The following is a 26,349-nucleotide window of genomic DNA, read 5'->3' on the forward strand; positions in this document are numbered from 1 at the left end:
CTCTCTCTCTCTCTCTCTCTCTCTCTCTCTCTCTCTCTCTCGTTCCCTCGCTCTCTTTCTCTTTCCATCCCCCTATCGTACCCCCTCGCACTCTGCAAACTCCCTCTCGGTCCTCCCGCTCGTGTGTGTTTATACCGCACTTTATGGTACATACGTACATGTATACGTCGCTCTCGTGACGCGCGTAACGCGAGAACCTCTCACGCATACGCTCGAGTCCTTCCTACGGCGCGCGCCGTAGAAAGTACATAAACCGTCCTCATTCACGTCGATATCGTCAACTGTTGCTTCCTCCGTCGTCGCGTCGGTGGGTAAGCCGCCGCCGCTGACGCCGCCGCCGCCACCGGCCGCGTGTGTCCCGCGTGTTAAGGCGGGCTCGTTCCGGAGAGGCACGCGACTCTCCAAACGAGGATGGAGGGGGACCGAGAGGTTGCATTAAACCGCTCTATGGAAGCAAAGGGTCGTATCCGCGAGATTCGTTTCACTCCACAGGACCAGTCCCGTATGGAACGAAGTATCGTCAACTAGATTCCGCTTAGTATAAAACCGCATTATAAAACACTACGTCAAATACCTTTTTGGGACCTATAAGAAATAAATGATCGGTAATCACTATAGATCAAAGAGGGGCTTAATCTTTTTTCGCGATAATGTCGTTGACAACGGACTAAAGTCTCGAACGTGGTCAGCACCTGCTGCTTGACCAGTGAATTTGCGGTGTGTCCCACCACGAGTGTACCCGGGAGCAGCAGGTGCCATTGTGTCGCGAAGGTACCTCTGCCGCCGTCGGCTGATTCCTGGTAGCCATTAACCGGCGGTGGGCGTGAAATTCGCCCGCACAAAAGGCCCGTGCGGTCTCGTTAATGGAGGGGATAGAGAACGGGGCCGCGAAACTCTCCGTTCACATCTCTCTTACTATATATCTCTCTCTCTCTCTCTACCGCTCGGTCTTTCTCTATCTCTCTCTCCGTTCTTCTCCTTTCGCGCTTAACCTTAACCTACCGCAAGAGAGGACGAGAGTTTCGCGCGGCGCGCGACTCGATTAGAACGCGACGCTTCTCCGGACGCCGAGGGTTCGCGAGGTGTGCCGCGTGACTCAAACACGGCCCGCGAATTTAGGGCGCTGCGAGCACCAACCTTAACCTTTGCGCGAGCAACGCGGTAGCGAGTATACCAACACTACGTTCGTTATACAAACGGCAGGTCACTAAACTTTAGAGGTAAGAGTATAACATTTCATCTCATGGCGTTCCAAATATTATTCTTTCAATTTCACACACGGCAAATGGTATTTGCAGAGAATTATGTTTTTCCATCGCTGTGTATGTTGGACGTATATACTTAGTTGGATCTTAGCGGATGAAGATTTATCTTATTTACCTTATCATATTGATTTAATCGTTACTTTATCCATTATTCTCTATTATTGACTTTGTTTTTTAATGTGTCTTTAGAGATGCGACTGCCTTCGCGTGTCGAATTACGGTAATCATTATGTCATAATCGACATAATAAAAATCACTATTAATGAAACGTTCAAGAAAATGATACGTCAAGCTTCACGCTCGTAAAACGTAATATGTTTTACCGCAAAAAGTCAGCAAGAAACCGTTCACGCGGATGAGTTTGTATGCGTATGTGTTATGCATTTCTTTATGAGCTCGTGAGGTATCGTTCTAACGGTTACTTTTACGGAAGATTCCCGCAAACGAAGACGCGCGAGAGAAGCTCGGATGAGACGAAGCCGGACACAATCCGCTATTCCTCCATTTAACTCATGAGTGGTCGCATTGTGTGCAACGCACTCACAGATATACAATTTTTTTTTTATATGTTATATCAAATTTTACGACTGTTACTAATATAACATACGGAATGTCATATTACAACTTCAAGTACACCTCCTCACTGCGCTCATGAACACAATTACTTTATTACACGCCGCTTATAAAGCACCAGTGAAATAGTGGAAATATTAGAAAAGAACTAATTATGGCGTATCCCGCGCGTTTCTACTTTCTAACTGAACGTACCCTTTGTTTCTGTGCGTTTTATCGTTGCAGATTAATGCTGGAGAGATAGAGAACTTAAGCGCGTTTCTCGAACGAGGCTTTCGAGAATGGTAGAAGCGGACCTCATTACTGTCAAACTGGGTTCCATTGTGTCTTTACATCTATAGAGTTTAATTAGCCTAGACCAACCCTTAAAATCTATATTGGCATTCTCAAAATGTATTAGTCAAAGAGCATTAAACAAAATAAGAGAAATGCCGGAAAATATAAATTAATGATTATAAAAGATTCTTCTAGCAAAGGGACAACATTTACACAAGTGCGAAAAGAGATGGAGAATGAAGAAAGATATTTCTTCTGAAACGGAAAAAAGAAGTGCGATATATAATGAGTGATATGTGACAAATAAAGCGGCATAATGGATTCCTACAATGCTGTTTTTCAATGAACATTGAATGTGACATGGTCGATCAACTTATCAATTATAACGGACGAACTTTTCAATTGCCGCAAGTCACACGCGTAACTCGTGTAAACAAAGCGATGCGCGACAACGTGGAATCGAGGCGATGCGAGGCGCGTACGATGCACCACGTGCCACACGATGTCTCCGTGACGGAGGGGGCTGACACGGAAAGTGGGATTGAGAGAAGAATGGAGACAGACGGCGGACGCGTTACAATATTCGTAATTCGTGATTCATCGATTTCGCGGCCGATACGCCGCACCGACGGTGGCCAGACGTTTTTACGGCAGACCACGTGTCTATCTCGAATTTTATTATCAGCCGGCATGTTACGACAAGCGCGACTCGAGTTTGGCTGTTGATTCTTCTTCCGTTATAAAGACACAACATACACACAATGTATTTTCAAAACTTTCTGCTACGCTTTTTTTGGGGCAAACGAAATGGAAATATACATTCATGAATATGCGAACACTGTATTGGAACAAGTGTATTCTCTAAATTCGCGAATGTAATGCGTTATTATGGTAAATTATTTCTATGCGTTATAAGCTGGAAACTAGTCGACGATAACCTCTACTCGGTGACGATACACACACGCGACGAGATACACACACAAGGAGACGAGAGCAAAAGTTAAATACAACGAGCGGCTACGTCAGAAGAGAGGTCTCGCCAGCTAAATCGCAACGTCGACGGCGATATCGTGTTGCCTAACCGGGTTGCAAGGACATGATATCAACGGAAAAGTATCGATGTCGCAGAAATTTGTAGATTGCTTATATCTCGAAGAAGACACAACATATACACACACACCTACATATGGGCAACAGTTGCATATCGAAGAAATGGAAGAAACCAAAGAAAGAATCCTTTCTCGAAGTCTATTAATTTCGGAATAATCAATAAAAACGCCGTAATTTTATCAAGACTATCATAAGCTGACATAAGAGAACATAATTTTCTTAGCAGTAGGAGCTGCTGAGGTTGAAGCGAACGCTCTCGGTGTCCGAGCGTTTTGCGACAGCTTCAAAAGAGATATCGATGTATCATTTACCGTGCAGTAGTAGCGGCAAGTGCTCGATCAGACTCGCCGAGAGAAAGAGATTCGGCTAGGTAGCGATTACACAGGCGCGCGCGGGAACGAACGCTCGAGCGCTCCCCATGCATTTAAAACGGGGACGCCGGCTCGTAAATCACGCGGTAGAACGGAGTCCCGTCGCGTAGCGTAACGGCGGAGGTGTCCGTCCGTCCGTCCGTCTGCCGTCTCGTGGTTGCCGCCGCCACGTGGTTTCTGCGGCAAAACTATGCGGCCACCGCACGCCGGCCCGGCGAATTTATGAATGGGAGAAGCCTATTGACAGATCGCGCGTCGATAACTCTCTCGTTAATGGCCCGTGATGGTGGATGAGGGCCGGAGGGGCAAAGGAGGCGGAGGTGTGCGGAAGGGAGGGTGGGAGGTAGGGGAAACTTGGACTCACTTTGTGCCGACTCGCGGCGCGCCGTGCCGCGTCGCGTCGCGTCGCGCCGACGGGTCATTGCGACATGCATCGAAGTAACGTGCGCACGTTCGATCGGTCGAAATAATCCATCGAGGAGTGTGTCGCGCGTCCGTCTCGTGTACGCAAGAGAGAAAGAGGGAGAATAAGAGAGATACAATTTTTAAATATAATTTCTCGAGCGCGAATATACGCGTAGGTGGACTCTCAATCGAGAGGACAAATACTGTTTGATTTATCCATTATTTCGCATATTTCGTGTGCGAGTTTTTAAATGTGTAAATTGTATTGTGGATAAAATTAGAAGAAGACTCTCACACACATATATATAATTTAGCTTATCTCGAACGAAATGTCTCCTCTGTCTCCTTAGGAGTAAACGTGTGGTTGATTTGAAGCGATTGGAGAAGTGAGATCCATTCTCAAACGCGAGCAGAGCTATTAGGAAATTAGCATACAACAACGTTTTTGGTCAGCGGTTTACCTGTCGGCGTCAAATCAAACATGCGCTCCAGTATCGCCACGCCGCTTACGTCGATAATACGGAAATACATTGCGAGCAGAAATAGATTTCGCGGAGGAGTTATGTCATACAGACTGCGCTCTGCGGTAAATCGATGCCCGCTGCTCTCGGCACAATTTGTTGTTAACAAAGCTCAACACTCGGTATGCGTACTTTGTGCGATGTCCTCCCGCGATTTTTTCCAGATCAATAGCCTAGAGTTTATTTGCGTTGATAGAATTTGGAGAACGCGTAAGAGCTAGGTGCGCTAGCTAGTCATATAGCGTCGAATATATATATGTATGTGTGAATACGAGAGAGAGAGAGAGAGAGGCAGAAAGAGAAGGAGAGATATGTGTAGCAGATGCTTTCGCGTGCACCGTTTAACCTGGCAAAATTCGCATGTAGAGTTTTTACGCGAGAACTGTCTTTAATAAAAAATCTAAAAATCTATGCAAATAGATACGGTAAATACGAATATGTCAAATGAAATTGTTTTATGGAAAATGCTACAAAATACCGTGTATCTTTAGCTATTTCATGAAATAAAAAGATGTACAACTCCCGAACATGCAAAATACCTACGCAAAACATGATTTTTCCTCTTTTGAGAATCGTTAATCTGAACCGTACTAACGTAGGTTGATAGTTGTGACATGAATGGCATCGTTAGAACCAGTTTATTATAACTCGTCATTATAAAATGTCAAGGCAGACTTTTCTGATGAGAATGCAAACCGCTGTAATCCGCGGGATGGACGCGTTGGAGTACAAAGTACTCGTTAACGTGTGTCTCTCGTAAATGCGAAAAAAGATGCGACATTTGGAGTAGCTTTATCCACATCGGTTCACGCGCTAACCACGTTTAACTAAACCTACTGTTTGCTTAGATTATAGCCGGCGATACACAGAGGGAATACAAAGAATGAATTAAACTGTGGTTAGAGTGGAATCACGTTGAAGAAAGTTTCGCTTGAGCACGTGTAACTGCATTTGTAGATTATGTTATGAACATGACGAAATTATAATTATAGGAACAATAAAAGCTGATGAAACGGGAAACAGTATTTAATCAGATGGAATTTCTTACTTTTTTTATAAATTTGATGTTTCCAAATTTTTATTTTATTCTTCCCTTGTAATAATAACGCCTATTCGACTTTCAACCGACGGTTCGCTTATTTTTCTCAAATTTACACCGATTTTCGGTGCAGGACTAAGGGTCAAAGAGCGCGAATTGTTCAAGTTCAACGATGCGCCGGCGACGCGCGCACACCGACAAAACCTTTTGTCGCGTACGACGCGAAACCACGTGGAAAAACTGCTGGTTTTGTCGGTCATCGGGCCACCGATGGCGCACCGGCCCCGTCGGAAGCGCCGAAAAACCCTCCCTTCCTCTCCCTCTTCCTCCTCCTTCTCCCCGTACCACCCACTTGCATCCCCTAGACGCTGCACGCTGATTTATCGTCACCCGAATTTTGGTAGACGCATCCGCGCTCGTATGCCAATTTTATGCCTGTTACGCGTAAAATTAGAATCGCGACGAAATTAGAATTGCTTTCTTTTGCACGACGACAACACAGTCACGTATAGTCGATGCTTTCTCTGTTCTTAGTTCAGTCTTGTTTAAGTTGGATCGTCGCACGTCTTTGAATCGGTGAGGATATAAGTACAAATATTGAAAAAAGATATATTGATATATAATATTTGTTTCGAATAATCGCTCTTGCACGACAATGTGTGGAAAGATTGCCGATACTCTGGGGATTATCGGATTTTTAGAAATTTCCTATTAATTCCTCTTGATCCATCTATTTCTCGCAGTCATGTAAAATTAGTGTTTACAATGTGCGAGTGAACAATTTTTCCAGGATCTTGCGAATTGCTTATGCGTTTCGTTTCGAATCATTAATCTTGGATGGTCTAGTGTATATAGTCTTATTGTATTCAACGTTTGACCGGCATGATAGTTGAAATACTGTTTACACAATTCGCTTTCGTTTTGCTTTAAACGCTTTATCCGGAATAATCATCATAAGTGAAATGTGCAAAGGCATGCTTTTACGTGCATTACGATGGAATTTCACACAAAAAAACTTAGAGGTGATTGTGTTAGCAAAACGATGATGACAGTCAAAGTCACAGACAATCAAAGACATTCAAAGTGTGACGATGGCACAGAATAGTCATTTTTTTGTCGCGCGTCTAAAGACTAGTTAAATTTCAAATTTTAATTCACGCATGATGAGTAGAAAATTTAATATTACTTGATTATTATTATTTTTAATCTACATTTTATCTTATACAATGTATGGCAGATTTAAATATATTAATCAATTATGTACATCGTCGAACAACTAGTCTAGTTCCTCATTGAATTGTTTAATGATTTTCCAGACGCTTTTGGAAACTCTACTTCTTTTGGATTCGTATCTTTTCTTCATGAGAATCGTCTAAATCTAAATTTTAAATTGCGATTTAAATTTTGAAATTTCTTTTGATATTTATCGTTTCAATAAAATCACAGCAATTATAATCTGTATATTTCACAATTTCCATTCTTTAACTTGCTACTATTACCTATTTATCATAGTCATTATATTAATCTACTTTATCTTATTCTAACTTACCTATCTACTATCACATTATATTGCTACTTCTCGACTGCTTTATATATCATCTTAATCTACCCTTTAACATTTTATACATTTTCATCCTTATTCCTGTTTTCCTTTTTCCTCTTTAATTTTTCTCAATCTTTTATCTCATTCTGTCCAAAGCTCCCTCAAAATATTACCTTTTACCTCATTTAACTCATCATCCCATATTCTTTTCCATTTTTTTTACTATCACTTCCTAACTCTTCAGACTATCCTTTTATAGTCTGATACGTATCCACACATGATCCACATATAATCAACTACAATCCTGACCTTTTTTACAGAATAAACATATCCTGTCCACTTTTCCTATCCAATATTTATTCATCTCTTTCATATTTCCACATCTTAATTTAACCGACGCTTTCACTTTATTACCCATTCTTAATCTATTCTTTTTTGAGATTTCTTTTAAAATTTTATCGATCTGACAACGGTGAACATAGGCTTGCAATTCAGTATGACACACAACGAGTGTCGTATTCAAATTCAGATAACCCGTATGATTGGTTAGCGCTTATAATGTTCGAATAATGTAGATACTTTGTACAGAATCGCTAGCGATTGTTTTTCAGAATAGAAGAGATCAAGAACAAATAACGACGGTACTATTTCCTTACTGGGAGAAATATATTGAGAAACAATTTACATGACGATGGCGCAAAATTACGACTCCAGCGCCTTCTTTCGGTGGATTACAATTCTCGATGATATCACGTTCCCCTTTTTCGATTTTGTCGCAAAACATTTCACGCCGCTCAAAGACCTCGTGACGAAAAACAATCGCTAGGAAGTGGAAGGGAAAAGAGAAAAAAGGACGAGAGCGAAAGAGAAAGATAGAGCGTGATAGAGACGGAGAAACAGAGAGAGAAGAGAGAAAGAGAGAAAAGAGAGACAGAGAGAGAGAGAGAGAGAGAAAAAGAGAGGAGAGAGTTAGTGGAGAACGTCGAGAGAGAACGAGCGAGCGAGAGACGCGGCAAAAGCGAATATGTCTTTAAAAACACCCCTCTAGACTAGATCGGGTTGTTGTCGTCGTGGTAACCATGACGACGCTGCCCCTTGATGGTTGGTTATAACCGTACCCCCACCTAGCATCTCTGAGCCGACGCTAGGTTTCCTCGCGGCGCTGGCCAAGCGAAGAAGAGGCAGCCAGCAGCCTCGGGCGATCTCCCCCTCCTGCCGCGCCGTTCCCCGCTCTTCCCGTCGCCCCCCTCCCCCAACCATTTCTCTCGCCCGTCTCTCCCCTGTGCTCCCTCTCAAACCCATTCCCCACCGCGCCGTCAAGCGCTGCCGCTGTCGCTCGTTTCTCCTCTCTCCCGCGCTCCCCGCTGACTCCACAGCCCACACAGTACGCAAGCCACCTCGTCGTTCCCCTCGAGCTTCGCCTCGTCATCCTCTTTCCCCCGCGCGACCGCAGCCGCCCTCCTACCTCCCACATGCCACCCTCCCCGCACAGGTCCAAGGAAACGCGGGATCGCTTCGAATTCAAACTACCGAACACGAGGTTACCACGCGTCAAATCTGACACTTGGTCGTCCTACGCGTGGTCGCGGCTCGCATTCGCTGAGAAAAATTTTCACGGAAAAAATTTCCTCGCTCGAAGAGTCTCAAGTATAAGCGGGCAAACGAACAAGTGCGGTAACGTCGATCGATTTTCGAGAACGATGTAAGCGCGATGCGCCGTGGAGAAGGCGGCGAGAGTCTCGCTTCTTCTTTTTTGGCTTAAGACCGAAAGAGAAGAAGCGACTGGTAAGGAATCGTAGCCGGGCGCGGTTGCTATACGCATAAAAGAAGATGCCTGAACATTGGCCGTCACCGACGGCAATACGATAATCGAGGGAGCGTGACGTCGTGGGTTTTTCGGCATCGAAACTAAGCTCGCGTGTATCGTAAATGCCCGCACGTAAGCCGTAACGTACGTACATACGTGTCGCGCAACGCCGGCGTCGTTATCGAGAGACTAAAGTCCCAACGGCAAAACACTCGAGTCGCCTCGAGTCGTCGGCCGCGCGAGCGAAGTCGCTCTCTCGCGATCCTCGACGCGAGCCGAGCGGCGCACGCTCACGTAACCGCTCTCCTCGGCCGGCACGAAACGCGGAAATGCGGCACGCGTGTCGTACACGCCGAAGGAAGGGAACGCACACCGGGGGAGCGCGGACGCGCGCAAGGAGGGGTAGGGGGTTGTGAGAAAAAAGGACGGTGGCCGCGGGTGAGTGTGCGAGAGTAACACACACACACACAGAGAGAGAGAGAGAGAGAGAGAGAGAGAGAGAGAAACAGAGAAAGAGAGAGACAGAGAGGTGGGCAGAGAGAGAGAGACGGTGCGCGCGGTACCGCGCGCGAAACTCACCTGACTGACGTCGCACCACATTATTATTTCGCTGACACTGATGACAGCATCTTGGTACGCTGCTGCTGCACTGCCGCACACGGTGCTGCCGCGCGACGGTCCGTTTCTCTGTTCGCCCTCCGCGTGACTGTCGCGGTACGTGAGAGCGAAGCGACGGGGTCGAAAAATTAAAAGAAAGAAAAATTAAAAGAAACCAACTGCGCGGATACGTGAAACCGGAGCACCACGTTACTTCGGCGACGGCACAATCAGTAAGTTCTGTTCGCCGAATGTGCCTTTCGTCTTTCCTGCCTTCCGCGCGCTCTCTCACAGTCTTTCTCACTCACTGTCCGTCCTCCCCGAAACGTGTCCTTTAGCGCTGTTTTCTCGTTCTTTTTCTCCTCACAGTCTCACGAAAAATGCACTGCGCCACGTAAGTATCGGCCGCCGGTATGTAGCCCGGTTAGCTCCCCGAGTAACATCGCACGAGCACTCCGAGCGGATGACGTGATTGTCATCGACGCACACGCTAGTAGCTAGCTGGCCATGCAAAGCATTACTGAATACTCTGACAACAGTCCTCGCCGAGTACCGCCGCTCCGTTTTCCCCCGAACGTGCGCTCGGCTGTTTTCGTACGCGCTCGGCCCACCTGCACTCCGACACGATCGCCAGTGCCGTAGCGACGCGTCGGTGCGCCCTGTACGTCTTATACGGCTCACTCGTTGGATTTCGTTGGCACAATCCAAGCTCGATGCGCGATTTATTTGAAAAAATGTTCACCCGGAGATACGATTAGATCTTGCGTTATTTGCAAAACTTGTGCGACCGCTCATTCATCGAAAGAGAATACGAGATTGACGATCGTTACAATTGACGACAGCATATGTTTGTGCTTTTACTCTCGACCTGACATTTTGAGAACAAAAAAAAATCATTGATCATTCATCGAGCGCATAATACCGTATTGTTAACGTCCGAATGCGTCGATGGATCTCGTGTAAACGGAAGAGTACGTTTCATTCACGGCGCGTAAATTAATTACATAATTAATATCGGATTTAATACTGTAGAACTGTGTGCGTCACTATTCTGACCGTTCACGAAAGGAAATCCATTGTCGAAGTGTGCGGCTTTTCAGATATAAACAATGCCTTTATGTCAAATGATTAGTGGTGTTTATTAACGCGCGAGAGAGGGGAGGGCAAAAAAAGGGGAGGGAGGGGAACGTCGGATCGGCGCGAGAAAAGAAACGGATTCCCTCGCGAAAACTCACGTCAAGTGACTATATCCTCCTCCTCCTCCTCTCTCACAGGAACGTTCGCGCCTCTCGATCGAGAAAAATCGCTCTGCGCGAGAAAGTCCGTGATAGCGCGGCCGGTCGATGAAAGTTATCGGAGAACGGATCGGTGACTGCCGCTGAAATATTTCAGCGACACGGCGGAAACTCAAAATGACTGCGCTGTCCGCGCGCAGATCGCACCGATCCCGAGCTCTCGTCGCGGCGCTGCTTAATATCTTACGAGACGACCGAGATAGCACGGTCAATCGCGCCACCGCGCGACGCCAGGACCTTGCGGCGAGCAAGGTAATCGCGCGCGCGCTCGCTTACGAAGAGCAGCCGCGCGCGGCCGACGGAAACGTTTCCAGGCGTCCGCTGTTTCTCTCTGTATCGCGCGTTTTCACCCCAAAATCACAAAACGAAAAAGATTGATCGAATAGAGACCGTTCACTCGATTGAGCCTCTCCTCGAGGAATATACATTCCAAATTCCTTTCGCAACGTTACTCGTCGATAACAACCGTCTGTGACGTCGTGTAGAAAGTAATATTGGCTTACTCTCGGCAAAGGGACCGGCACGAGAGCCACGTTAATTCGCCTTAAAGCAGAAAACCCACTTTATTAGCTATTGTGAGTTTTAAAATATTCATTTCGCTAAAAATCAACGTGCTCGCGTGTTGCGTTGGAAGGAACAGAGAGAATGAGAAGCGAGCGAGAGAGCGAGAGAGAAAGAGAGAGTATGTGTGTGTGTGCGCGCGCGCGTGTGTGTGTGTGTGTGTGTGTGTGAGAGAGAGACAGAGAGGAGAGAGAACGGAAAAAGGGAACTCGCGCGGAGCGAAGTACGCGAGCGCGTCCGTGAGTAAATTTTCATGCAGCCTTAAAGGCAAGACGTAGGAGAGTCACGGAGGCTCGGCGCGCGTCGAGAGCGCGCGGCAGCCTTCACCGGGGAGCCTCCGGTCTCTCGTACTCGGGGGCCCCCGAGCACGAGGGAGTCGGCCTAACGCCACTAGGTTCGAAACTCGCCACTGACTGGCTGGCTGTATACGGCGCGCAGCGTAAGAGCGCCGAGAGAGGTCTCGCTCCGATCGCTCGCTCGCTCGCGTAGCCGAGCCAGCCAGGCAGCAGCGATGGCGCAGCAGCGATGCCACGGCGGCGGCAGGGCGGCGGGTGCGGGCAGACAGCGCGCGAGCAGCCATGCTGCATACGGCGCGCAGCCTAAGAAAATTCACCGCGAACATTTTTATTCCCTATCGGGTAAAAGGGGCGCGTCATCGGGACGCCGCGACGGCGAAAGGACGCCGAGGGACGTGCGCCGTCGTTCGACGCTCGGCTGACCTCCCCGCGTCGGCCAATTCCGCGAATTTTGCGCGTCATTCCGTATGCGGCCGCGAGGCAGAGCGCGCGGCTCGAGGTCTCGCGAGAGACCGAGAGGAGCGTGCCACACGTACGCCGACGATGGGACTCCGGGCTGCGCGTAATGCTGAGCTCGGTTTCTCTTCGCAGGCGATGGTGATGGCGACGTCAGCGACGGCGGCGGCGGTGACAACGACGGAGACGGAGACGACGACGACGACGACAACGACGGCGGCGGTGGCGGCGGCGGCGGCGACGACGACGATGACGACGATGGAAATGTCGGCGGGGTCGAGGGACGCCGCTGTATATTTTCGGCGTAGCCCGCGATACGTCTACGCGCGCGTGTACGCAGCGCTTCTTTAAGTTATTATTAAGCCACGCGGAAAATTTCTCCTGCGCGCGCAAACGTGGATACACATAGATTACACATATTTATCTCTTTTCTTCCATTTTTCGCTTCTCTTCAAATTCTACGAGATTCTTTCAGTACAACGGATTACTGAATTTCGCAATAGCATGATTCCGTCGAGCCTTTGAGATAGCACTCGCGAGTCACATGATCGTTCATGTGGAATTTCTTGGTATCGATGTAAAATAAGTTCAATAAAATATCGTTTTCCGTCCGAATCCTAAATCGTCTAACTTCTAAGGTTCGACAAAGTTGCTCAACTGTCCATCAAGAAGGGGAAGAGGGGCCTACAACCTACAACAAGGATGCGCGACGGGCAATAACAACAGCAGCAGCAGGAACAGTAATCTTTTTATTGCAAAATACGACATATAAATGTACATATAAATGTACATGAGCACGTTATCATGATAAAATCCGCTTAAAAACAGCCAGGATGATGCGCGCGCGGGCGCGTTGGGATTCCCTGTCGACGATTCCGCCGTCGGCTGGCGCGGCGCGTCCGGTTGTTGTTGACCGTGGCTGACGCCACGGAGCGAGAGCGGCGAAGTCGTACGGGCGGCGTGGAGGCGACTTTTAACTGGCCGGCGCGACGCAGCGCGAGAATGCGCGGACGTTGCCGAGCGCGGAAACATCCACGCGTTACCGTCGCCGCCGCCTTCGCCGCTGCCGCCGCCACCGCCGTCGTCGTCGTCGCTTCAAATCGGACAAGTCGCGACGCGTACAGCGTGTATGTTGTATCGTGCAAAAGGCGATATCTATGCATGCGATAGGTGACTGCGTGGACGTGAGCGATACAAGGCGCGCGTCAATCAAACGACGACAACAACAACGACGACGATGACGACGACAACGACGACGGTGAGGACGACGACGACGGCGACGGCGACGACTTTGACACGGAGGAAAACGTCGGCCGACTTTACGATTGGCTGGGCACGGCATGACGGATGAATTGTGGCCAATGAATGTCCTTGCTCTCTGGACGAGGCGAGCACGCCTTATTCGAACGCGGGGCGCGCATGCACGACGATGTCGCGAGAACGGCCGCGAGGTGGAAGGGAATTTAGAATTTGGCACGAGAGACGGTGCACTTCCGTCCGCGTCGGGTGTTTTTGTGCCTTTCCCTACCGCAACGTCGACGCGTTGCTACTTCGTTTCAATATTTTACACGAGCTCCATCGAAGCCTCTTTTTTTCAACACGTTTACTCCTCCACGACCCCCACCAAAGTTAGGTCGTGTTGCATACTGTTTACATGAATAAAAGTGGAATATGGGAACAAACGAATATCTTTGTAGCTTCTCGTATCGGTGCCTGTTCAATTCTCGCGGTGACGGTATTTTTCGTGTCAAAATCATTGACGTTATTCACGTCGTATCGCCTGACCCGTGTTGCAGGTTGCAAGTTGTAGGTTCCGGACTGCGGAAGGGGACAATTGTGCGTATTGACATATAGTCATAGGATATATTTATCCTGCCAGAGCGCGATTATATATTTTCAATAATTCCTAGCGGCCGCGCATTGATTTACAAAGGCGTCCGTAGTATTCAGTTCACCGAGGTTTGCCGCGCACAGGCGTCATCGGACTTTCTCGCCGGCTAGGAGCGCTCGTTAGTGCCTCGGTGAAGCTACTCGGTGAAGAAGGATACTGCGGTGGGGATCAGGAAACGGCGGAGATCTGGCGGGACGTTTTACGATCGTCTTCGAAAGCTGCGACTCCTGTGTACTTCCGGCCTGAATTCTTAAACCACCGCCGGCCAGACTCATCTACGTGGAAGACGAGAACCGCCCGTCGCGAAGAAGCGGTTTAAAAAACGAAACTTTTATCTCCGTTAATTGCTCCTATCATGATTCACGCGATCGCGGATATAAACGTAAGGAGTTTTTGAAGAAAATTGATTTAACTGTTAGAAATCGATATTCGAGGAAACTCATGTAGTCTGATGTAGAAAAATTCTACAAATGGACATCAATTCGTAAGTTTCCTTTTAACCTAAACATTGTTTTATATTGAAATAGAAAATATTTGTACGATGAATATGTGTATTTTTTCAATCATGCGTTTATAATAGTAGATATTGCACACATGCTACCACATTTACGCCAATGATTCCTACATTTATTTTAACTCTTTCAGGTATATATTTTTCTTGGCATCTACTTTTAGAAGTTCGTTTTCTGGAAGTTTCTTTAGAGGCTGAATCCGAATTTGAGGTCAAAATTTTAGAAGATCCAAGATGGTTATGAAAAGTTAAAACATACATACTTATAATTATTGTTTCTAGTTTCGCTCTTACAGTACCCGCGAGAATATTGTAAGACTCGTTCACTTCCGAAAAATACTTTGGAATGTTTTAAAAATGCATCTAAATTGTCGTTTCAATATTGACAATAGTTTAGTAAGAGATGCATTTTACTGTTTTACTAAACTGATTTTGACTATTTCTTTATTCACAATGTAAATAAATAATTAGTGATTGTCCAAATATTTTACACTTTCCATTTTGCTTATGTTTTTCCCACCCTTAAACTATGGCACACATATGCGTTGCCTGAAAAGTCTGCTGTATGCGGACAGCGTCTAAGAACGTCTGATGCTCAATTTTGACTGCGCGCGGACAGCGCATGGAAGCGCTCAATGTTGAACGCTGACAGTATAAGAGCCTTCGCACAAGACATCCGTAACATGTTAAGTTTACGGATTTCTTTGTGCGTTGATTTAAGTTTAATTTTACGTACAGGTATGGCCATTGCATTATCAGTACGTAACGTAACATATTACGGATGTGCGTTGACTCTGATAATATATAAGTGACGCATCGGAACGATTGGCGCTAGCTCTGCGACGCACACAGCGGCAGCGTTTTGCTGCCGAGCTGTTCGCAGTCTAAGGGTTAAAACGAAAAGTACACGCGAGAGAATATTTCTGAGAGTCTTCAATCATCTGTAAAAATCCGCTAACCGAACATCACGGCGATCTCGATAACATCGAGAGAGAGAAAAGAAGAAATCCCGTTTCGCGGACGTTTGTATCTTGTCGGAGAGAACGAGGCTCCTGTTTTGCGAAGATTCTAACTTCCAACGGGAACAATAAGTATACACGTATCAAATTTAACGGTGGATTCGTTCGAAATGAGATCATAACCCCCGTCACGTGTGATTTAGAAAATTGGCGGCAATCGCGACGACCACAAACTTTATCGCGAGCGAAGTAAGTAATCGCGAATTCCGTGTGTGGTGGTGCAATTCTGATGTTTTGATAAACGATCCGTTTCGCGGAAGATTGTTCTTTGTCGAAAAACCAAGTTCTTGTTTCTTCTGAATTTTAACTTTTAATAGCAACAATTAGTATACTGCTTCAATTTAACGTTCCGACCTGCATTGCATCGTAACACATTACGTGTAAAAAATTTCGGAAATTGACGATCGCGACAATTGCTTTATTTAACGTGAGCAAAATAAGTAATTGCGAATTCTGTAGCGCAGTAGCGCAATTCTAGTGCGTATTTTCACACAACTTGAAACAATTTTCGAGAGCATCGGATAAATTGAAAAATGTTAAGAAATAGCATATAAGATAAAAATAATTAATAATTTAGATACTGGCTTATTTAAATAAACAATCCCTTTATTATTTCGAGCGGTTTGTTTTTCGGTAGACGAAACAAACATATACATGCAAAACTCTACACTGAAAAAAAATATTTAGTACTTTAATGTAAATACATGAAATGAAATAATTACAATTATGAAACCAATTGTACCAAGAGTACTAACATATCTTATTTACGATAACTTTATGTACATACTGTATGTATAGTACAGTTTTTTTGTTAAAATATGGCTAGTGCCGAAGATAATTATAACTTATATTGAGATTAACCATTTTTTCCTCAGTGTATATGCAAAAATCTACAAGCTAAATAAATCGCATTAATTTTAAGACTAATCTTATAAACACCAACTACCAATAGACTCATCAGCTTGAACTTTTACCTCACTGAAATATCAAGAACTCAGAATCGGTCACTTTCAGATTTGAAACAAAAAATATAGTATACCGGTTAGATATAAGGATTGATGAAAAAAATATGCGTGAATACGAGCCTCTTCTGTAATTGTTGCAATTCAAAGATTTTATTTCGATTACTATGTCCCAGTTTTCGATCGTACACATAAATGGTTAAATAGAAGAACACAGAAAGTCTATAAACCTACCTTCGAGCCGACTCTGCTCGGCCCGAACCGGATCCTCCGGTACAGCATCCGCATCCACCGAAACTGCACCGAACCGCACCCAATGTATGGCTACAAGCTCTGCCAGATCAGATCCGAAAAAAACAAGTTTTATAATTAATTATATCGATAGAGACGTTAATGTATCAAAAATACAGAGAGTCGATATTTTTCTTTTAAATCGGTAAAAACAGAAAGTAATGATTACCTCTTTCAAAGTTCAAGGACGCTGCCATTGCAGATAAGACGATTCTAGTACGGGAAAACAGAGTTAGTTTTATTAGGGGCAAATTATAACAATGCTTCTGCTTTATAAAGAAACAGAAATAAAATAATACTTCAAAGACATAAAATTCTAATCTCATGACAAAGTGTTAGTTTTCTTCTACTAATTGTCTTGGCCACAATAAGACAATTAGAGATATTAATTTGACTGAATATAAACTATTACTTCTAGCCTCAGTCTCCCCTACGATAATTGCGTACATAAAATGATGTAAAGCGTCTCACTTACGCTTTGATCGATTCGGAAAAATAAAAAAATCACGTACGACATTTCCCTACTAGTTTACTCTTGTGTCACATGCTATTATGGTCATTCAATCGCTGTTTACATGTATATATTATTGCTTCTGGGATCATGTGATCTTCAGTCGACGAGAAATGCTCGAGAGCACTGTGTTACATTATTTATTCATTAATTTTACACTCTTTAAAGCGTAATATTGACATTAGTTATTTTATTTAGTTAATTCGCCTTTGACATTCAAACCGTCAAAACATGCATAACCTCCGCAGTGACAGTCGTTTGTGGAAATCGTTGAAATAAGCAACGATCAAAATCGAGATGTCTCCTATTAACATCACGGAAAATAGGAAAACAACGGGATGACGCCATTTTTAATATGTTTATACAGAATACGTCTAGGATCGTGCACTTTCTCTCTTATAAATTTTTCGATAAAATGAAATGTTTTTTTGCCAAAAATAAGATCATATATATGGCGAACATATTTCATATGTAACGCGACATTTGATTTTTTGAGAAGATTAAATGCTGGCTAATAGATATTTGGATTGAGCTATTATTGTAACAACGTTCATTCGGAATTAACTGTAAAGATTGAGCAACATGCGTTACATCAACATACAAACGTCGAACCGGGCGAAATCCACGTGTTGTACGTGTACAGTTATGGCACGATTTTGCCTAGCTGTAACTCTCCGAGAAAGAGCCGGTGAAAACCGTATTACACCGGCGATGTGGTGCAGCAACAAGATATGCCAGGACGGTTAGCTCAATTTTCCCGCCGTTCCCGCCACTCTCGCCGTTCCCGCTTTTCGCCTCCGCGACACCAAAAGCTGTTTTGCAGACACGTCTCTCTGACACTTTGAGATGAGCGTCGTCATCAACATCACTTTGAAGAGAGTGCATTATTTTGCACCCCGATATTAATATTCGCGTCGCATAAAAATATCAGATTAGCTGCTTCTAATAATTCGTGCGTTTGATTGAGAAAAAGACAAATAAATAAAGAAAAGAAAAGAGACGTAATATACCATCAAAATAAACCATATAAGGTACGCGAGGTAAATTCTCCCGAAGAAATATAGAAGGAATAAGAAATATATCTGAAAAATAATACCGTCGCGGTTTTGTTTACTCGTAAAAATACAAACGTCCGAGATTCTTTATTTATATTGTTTTTGGAGGAAATATCACGCCGCGCTCGGATTCGAATGACGATTTTCAAGCGCGAAGCTTCGCGCACTTGAATCTTTCTCTCCCCTATAAGATAAGAATCTAGTGCTTCGAATCAAGTGCCGCTGTTCGACGATTCGGAATCGGAGGCACCTGTTAACACATGCCGGTTCGGCGCGCCGGTGACACCGACATCCGGTGATGATGACAGGTGCTGTAGGCTAATCGGTTAATTCGACAGCTCGCGCATACGCGTGACTTTCATTCGAGCCGGGCGCCTCGTGCTGATTATTATCGGCGCCGCCGACTTAGAGCACTGAGAGCAATCAACGAGAGAGAGAGAGAGACGGCTAATACATACGATCAATCGGCGCGAAGTACCTTCTCATCGAGCATAAGAATGCCCGCGATACCTTCAAGTGTCGGCGCGGGATATTTAAGCGCAAGAAACGCGTTTTCGATGTGTGCATCGATGAACAGCGATGAATTTACACGTAGTTGTAGATACAGTTATCAGCGGATGTCGATTGCCGAGATATGTGCGCAAGTATACGTGGGAGTAACGTATTTGCGTACATAGATATAGCAAATTACTAGTGTACACAGATAACAGATGTATCTCTGCATCTGCAAGGTAAATGCAAAATATCTCGCGTTTTCCCACATTTCGTTTTATCTATGTATCGTGCAGCCGATTTTTCCACACCGATCTTTTCCAATTATCGATGGTAACAGAGCGACTGCTTCGCGAGTGGTTTGTTGCATATATATATATACCCTTGATATTTTGTATAGTACTTTGCGCGAAGTAGCAAATTTAAATCTCAGTATTACTGCGAAGTTTCGCGCGAAGCGCTTTATAGCGTTCATTTTGAACTTGGTAGCGATACACGACGGCGATATCCGACGTTTCCTTTACGGACTCGAATAACACTTGATACATTTGTACATAAGTACTATGTACATTAGTAACTTTTCCGTATTCATGTCGACACGAAACGTCGATACTTAGTTTCGACACGACAACTCTAATCGGACTTAAAATGAGCGTTGGCCGCTAATAAAGCTGGAAGGAAGAAAGGGAACGGAGTAAGTCGACAGTCGTTCCACACGACGCGTCTTATCGACGCGTCGGGGGTGATAAGGCTATCTTTATCAGCGATAAAGTCGCTTCGAAGCTCGGATCTATCTCGGTCTCGAGAACACGAACGTTGAGGAACGTGGCGAAAGCATGGCACGCATGCCACTAGAGATTACGATACTTCGAGATACCTAGCTTCCGATACCGCGCATTTTTCACATCGATACTTTATCGCTGATATTAGCCGGACAACCGGGACAACCCTCGGCGAATGTTCGCGCCCCGCGACGCGGGTGAGGCTTCAGAAGATTTCGAAATTATCCCAAACAGAGATGACGTGGAAACGTACACATGGATCTTGGTGGTACTCGCGCGAGTCTAACGATAACCATTACCCTTCGTGAAAAGCTCCAGACTCCCGAGCGCTTCTAACGTCGTCCAAACGACTCCGCGATATCGCAGCAATGGACAATCCAATTAGCGCAGCCGAGATAAACTTTTGAGTCCGCGTTATTCGCACGGGAACGGTCCGCGATGGTCTGCGCATCGCTCCGAATTAATTTCTATCCGAAAGGGTCAACGTGCGGTAGTGCACATGGAAAGACAAACACAGAAAGGGGGAGGAGGAGAAAGAGAGAGAGAGAGAGAGAGAGAAAGAGAGAGAGACAGCGAATCATACGAAGAACCGTAGTAGTCGCACGTAAAACGCTCGCCCCACCTCCTCCACCCTCTCCTCCACCTCCTACCCCCCTGCCACGTTCCTCTTTCCGCCTCTGTAACCCTGACCTCCCGTAAAACACACGCCGGGAAAAAGACTTTTCCGGCGTGTACGCACGAGCGCGCTGCCGCGCTTCTGCCGGTGCTGTCGTTGCCGCCGCCGTTACCACCGCTGCTGCTGGCCGAACTCATGAATGGACCTGCGACTCTATTTACGAGCGCGCGCGATTCGCCCGCCGCCGCTCCGCTTTTATCGCCGTCTCTGCCGTTACGGGCCGGCGTGACGAGGTGAGGGTGAGGATGAGGGTGTGCGCGACGCGGGGGTGAGGGTGACGGTGAGGTGAGGTGTGGTGTGGCGTGATGTGGTACGGTGAGGCGCTTTCGGAATCCCCGGGTACTCTCTTACTCGAAAGCCCGCCACCGGCTTCCTACCCACCTACCTACCTACCTATCTACCTACCTACCTACCTATCTACCTACCTACCTACCTACCTACCTACCTACCTACCTACCTACCTACTCACTACACCGACTCGGCTTTATCACGCCGCGCCGAGATATGTATCGGACCGGCGAAATTGTTTCCGAACGGTCGATTGTTTGGCACGCTTCGGCACCGGACACGTAGCCGAGAGGAGAGGAAGAGTCCGCGGGCCGGCTCCCCCTTCTTTCTTCTCTCCACGCGGTCGGGGATCTCGCCCCGGTGTATAAACAGTCGCGCGGATGCGCCCGCGAACTCTCGCTTACCCAAGGCGAGATCGAGACGCGGCGAACGAATCGACGTATCGACATGTCGATGCGAGGGGTTCAAAGCGAAAGTGACACGTAACTGAGGTGCGGTAACATCTGGGAGATGTTTACCTCGCGCGCGGTGATTCGCACTGTTGCGTTGGTTTACATTTGGGAGCCTATACTGCGAAATTTTAGATAAGGTTCGCCGTGTGAGACACGGAGGGGCTCTCGGAGGACGCCTCTTTGCGTATCTCTGTTCATTATCGCGGAAGAGTAACCATTCTCCGATCATTAATCAATGGTAAACATTAATTCATGACCTGGTAATTAATTATAAACACGCTAATGATTTAAGATAAGTTATTTTCATATATCAGTGTGTATACTTCTGTATGATTTTGTATACGCTCATTGTTCAAGAGCCCTAGGATACGAATAAACGATTTTCTCTCCCCTGTCTCTTTGCTTCTCTCCCTCTTTCTCTCTCTCTGCAATCGTTACCTGCGATCATTATTGCTATTACACCGAACTCACATGGTGAGCGCAATTTGTCACACGTATAAGGGGCGTACCCCATGGACCTTTAAAGCAAGATCGTTAATAAGAAGCGCGCGGTTGAGGTCCACCATGACCTACGGTAAATTTCATCCCGCTGGCTTTTAGGTTCAATCGCGCGGGGCGAATAACTAAGGATCATTAATACATCTCGCCGGACTATAATTCATGTCGCGTGACCAGCCGACGCATGGTGCGCCAACGGTGGACGAAAGTCCGCTCGTCGATGGTAGCTATCGGAGTACGCGGCGTTTGCGATCTGTTTTCCTGAAAGAAACGTTCCGTAAAACCGCCGGACTTCGTACTGTTCGTACGCGCGGAATTCACTCGCGCGAAGTCTTCGTCGTTTTCGCGCGATGACATTAGCGGCGTCACCATCGCGGGGTAAATAGTCACGAGAGTAAATACTGTGAGAGAGGAGCATCTCGAAGAAACCCTATTGCGTTTCTCTTTTCACGATAGAGACTAACGTTGACTCTACTTGAGGATATTTGCCTTTCCCTACGTAGTTGCTCGCTGCTGCGTAAGGGACGAATGAAAACTCCGGGGTTGATGAATCTTGGTTTGCCGAACAACAAAGTACATCGAGTCAATTAGACGGCCCATCGTTGTGCTATTCAGCCTGTTCACGATGTATGAGGCAAAGCGCTGTTTGCGTAGGATAAATCAGTTAAGTGCTTTCTTCCATTGCAATCGCCCATCTCTATACGTTACATCGCGCGAGTACACGCTCGCGAACACATACCGCGAACGTATCGCGGGAAAGATTCGCGGAAATTTCGAACGACCATAGAGTAATTGCAATTCGCGTCTGCGAATCGGAATTCGCAGGTTTGTCGTAATTTCTCCGGGTCGTTAAACATAAGTTTCATCTGTAGTTTTAATGAACTTGGCATCAGAGATCTCCTGTCTCTTTGTAAGATATACTTGGCATCTTTGTGATAGGTGTCCGTTGATAAGAGGAGAAAATTCGATTGAGTAGGACTAAGCAATCTTGGTACGACCGATTTCAATATGGGTTTAGACAAGCTATGATTTTTGCGTAACAAGTTTCGGCAAACCCTGGTTAGTTAACTTCGGTTAGGGACTCCTTGTCCCTTTCTGAATTGTAGAGAGTTCCTGACATAACACAGATACAGAGGGAAACAAACTTTAGTTAATGATGACTGCGACCAAAGCAAGATAACTATGGCAGATTCCAATAGAGGGTGTGCTGGGCTGTGATTTTTATAACTATAGCTAAAGAGTGATATAGAGCAAATATTTAGTAACGCGGTGAATTGCACTCCGCCGAGAGACTATTTTTGTAATTAGAATTAGGAGTCGCGCACAGAACCAATCTTCCACGCGTCAACCGTGTATAATTCCTACTCTTCCCAAACATCATCTTCTTTATTGCACCGTCTGTGTGCGCGTATTACCAACGTGCTCGCACAGTGCAGGTTCCATCGAATATCTAAAATGACATCGTCCAACCCACCCTTCTCACCTCACCCCCCCTTCTCACACGGACTCACTCTATCTCTCTTTAGTGTCTCGCTCATCTCCCACCTTCGTCTATCTCCCGCTCTCCCTCCTTTCCTGCCACTCGAACCCTTCCACATACCACCTCGCTCTCTCGTCCTCCCCCACGAGCGCGCGTCCTCCCTACCTATATCCTCTCACCCTACCCTTCCTCGTCCTCCCAACCGCCCGCGCTGTCCTCCACCGTCCCTCTATATTCCGGCAATCCTCTCGTGTCCTGCCTCTCTTCCTGTCACCTTCTTCTTCGCCCTTCCTTCTTCCATTTCCCGCCTTTCGTCCCTACGAATTATCGACGGGCGCAATTCCGATGGATAAAAGCGGCGACGGCCTATTATCGACGTTCTGTAGTACCGACCAGACGCGAATACCGACTAACCGTAATGCCGGCGGACTGCGATACCGGCACGGAGCCCTGATGCGCCGATTACAAGCGAAATGCGGACAAACCGGAACGCGATGAGAAAAATATATTGACACGCTGTAACGCCCACGGCGCAGAGTACCAAGATGTACACTCTGAGATGCATACCGCACGGGTCTCTCGTTAACCCAGCGGTAGCCGTGGGATTTTCTGCGACGCGAACGGTCGATTGATGTGCCTCTTACGTCGCACTCACAAATCGTTACGTTTATTGTTTTAAATGCCGCTGGTATCCGGTAACGCAAAAAAAATTGCTTTCTTGGAGTCGAGAAGAATGATATATCTACCGAGAACTTGATATATTTATCAGACGCTTATGTTAATCTAGATTTTTTTAAATATGAAAATACAAAGTATATATATTTTATTAACTTTTTTTATTAACAGCGTTTAGAATGTATGTTTATTGATAAATTTATTATATTTGGATTCGTATAATGTTAATGCACGATTAATAATTCATTCATTCATATAAACAATACTCGTATCGGTGGAGAGTCGGTAGACACATATATCGTAAATAATAAGTTTCATTTTTCGACAACGTCGAAGAGTCAGTACGTGTATATGTTTATTCGTTAGATTGAAATATCTTTGATGTTTTATAGAAATGGAAAAACGAAATTAAAATTGATATTAGGTTGCCGCGTAAGAAGACGTTCGTTACACGTCGATAGTCTTAGCGAGATTTTGGGTAACTAAAATTCTTTAATTGGAATAATTGAGCTCTCATCGCATTCTTCCTCTCTTTCTCTGCTTGTATATTTTCTTTCTGTTCTTCTTTATCTTTCAGCGACATCGTGGTAATTCAGAAGATACGTTCTCTGTAGGATTGAACACTCAGCTACAGAGTATTCGGCGCTCTCAAAGCAGAAGAGCCAAACGATGCGCGACGTTATAATTGAAGAGCGAATGGGTCGAACGTCACACTTTTCTGAAAATTGTCTGTTCGTATAAAAAACGGGTGGATCTACCGCTCCATCGTGTTATAAATCTACATAAAATAATTGTCGATATTACGCAGCGTCTTATTCCATAGAAGGATCCGTAGTCGCGACGTCAAGAGTCGTATTACCGCGATAAATCCATGTGAAAATGCGTAATTATAATTGTTCGTCAGTCGATCGAATGTATCACTTTTATGTACGTTTGTTCTTTGGATTATTCGCTGGCATGGGAAACGCTAGCAAATAATGAAGTCACAGTCGCAGTCACATAATCATATAGGATATCCGTTTCACGCCAATAGTCAATTTCCGAATTCGCGTTGTTAATACGTCACGATGAAAAGAGGTGCCAAAATTAAAGGGCGGGGAATGCGTGAATGCGGCGCATTTTTATACATCAATGATGCACGAGCGGCGCGCATATCGAGATGAACGTCGCGATGAATGGACTTTCGAGCTATTCGATTCGTTTGGATTGGAATAGTTATACGCGTCGACTGCATATATAGCTACGCGTGCGCAACGTTAATTCCGTATGTAAAATGGCTCTCTCCCCGGCCGGAATTTCGAAAATGCACGCGAGCCGAGCGTGCAACCCCCGCGTTGCGCGCGATTCCTGAAAATCATTCGAACAACTTTCTATGCCTCCCTCCCACCATCGTCCATCGGATCTCTCTTGTCCTCTCGTTTACGCGATCCCCTCGTGGCCGAACGTCCCCTGAACACGCGAAATTGTGGACATGCGTTTCGGTATTCTTTAACCCAATTATCTGTCCACGAAAGTTACACGGATGGCAAAGACAATTGACGCTAATTTCACAGACTATACTCTCACTTGAGCATTATATTTTATCTTCTTATTTTTTTCCCAAAAATATTTTGCAGGGTGACGTCTATTACAAAAAACGAGTTTTTTTTTATATTATTTTTAAAAGCTATAATAATATTTTAATATTAGTACACATGTCATGAAAACATACATTTGTATGTCTCCTCCCTTCTCTTTTTTAGTCTTTTAATTTCATATACTGGAGCATTTCTCTAAAGTTACCATCATGTTAAAGTCAGCAGTGGATACGTAAATATTATTAATAAAGAATATAACAGAATCGATTGATTTTTTTCCGACAAGTCACGAGAGGGCGCGCTATCTTATCCTCCCTGTCGTAGGTGATCGTGATGGACATCCTCCAAAGTCTCACTCCCTTCGGCGCGTAGCTCGAAAGGTTTCTCGTGCTATCAGGGAAGTCGGCCCTAGAAACTCCCGAGAAGGGCAAATATTGTTCACGGTTAAAGCTCGAGGGATTACCCCGAATTAGGACGTGCGCCGGTGCATCGGAACTAGCCCGCGTTAATTTTTGATGGTACACTCTTTGACGAATTCGCGAAGTTAGTCGATACGACTTACGTCCTAGAGGACCGCACGCGAAATTACGCGGGAACGAATACAGCCGGCCGATCCGACGGTCGCGATTACGCGAAATGGCACGAGAAGCAAACGAAGCTCTGCTCGGGATTTCGAGGAACTTTTCCGTATCGATCGTATGCCCTTACGAGGAACCCTAACCTTTCGCGAATCTTCAACTCCCCGCGCGCGAACTCGATTGTAAATTTTCCACCTCGGATACACGAACTCGAGCTGGTCGGTCACCAACCGATGCACTCTCCGTGAGTGACCCGAGTGCGCCTGTGTGTGCGCGAACTCGCGGTTTATCCGCGTAGAAATTTATAATGCACACACACTGCCTGAAGTCAACCGAACCAAAATGTCTCCTTCCCTCGCGCCCAATTCCATCCGACGGTGTCTAATTTGGCCCTCTTCGTCGATATTAGACGAGAGAGGGAGAGGAAGAGAGAGGGGGAGGGGAAGAGGAGGAGGAGGGAGAGGGTGGGAGAGAGAGAGAGAGAGAGGAATAGAGA

At 45.8% G+C, this 26,349-nt stretch overlaps 2 protein-coding genes across 7 annotated transcripts in view; one reads left to right on the top strand and one right to left on the bottom strand.

The window, feature by feature from the left end:
• LOC116843989 (prostatic spermine-binding protein-like) overlaps positions 1-13,080 on the top strand; it is a 23,749-nt gene extending 10,669 nt beyond the window's left edge. Inside the window, exon 2 of one of the 2 annotated variants that reach the window (XR_004377967.1) lies at positions 2,064-2,218. Coding sequence is in view for 1 of the 2 variants with exons in the window: in XM_032815025.1 (XP_032670916.1) it covers positions 12,251-12,423 (173 nt within the window). In the remaining variant the exon portion in view is untranslated. Of the gene's footprint in view, positions 1-2,063; positions 2,219-12,250 lie in introns of those variants that run through there. The other variant, XM_032815025.1, reaches the window with a different exon arrangement.
• LOC116843988 (basic-leucine zipper transcription factor A-like) overlaps positions 1-26,349 on the bottom strand; it is an 89,749-nt gene that overhangs the window by 38,548 nt on the left and 24,852 nt on the right. For 2 of the 5 annotated variants that reach the window (XM_032815023.1, XM_032815021.1), the window contains exon 2: positions 16,733-16,831. The exons of 1 other annotated variant lie outside the window; for it this stretch is intronic. In XM_032815023.1, the coding sequence (XP_032670914.1) occupies positions 16,733-16,786 (54 nt within the window). In that variant the 5' untranslated portion in view covers positions 16,787-16,831. Of the gene's footprint in view, positions 1-9,489; positions 10,820-16,732; positions 16,832-26,349 lie in introns of those variants that run through there. 2 more of the 5 variants (XM_032815024.1, XM_032815022.1) reach the window with 2 other exon arrangements.

The sequence above is a fragment of the Odontomachus brunneus genome, unplaced genomic scaffold (assembly GCF_010583005.1).
Source record: "Odontomachus brunneus isolate Ranch 3 - 2012 unplaced genomic scaffold, Obru_v1 Obru_scaffold_037, whole genome shotgun sequence".
Taxonomy (NCBI): Eukaryota; Metazoa; Arthropoda; class Insecta; order Hymenoptera; family Formicidae; genus Odontomachus; species Odontomachus brunneus.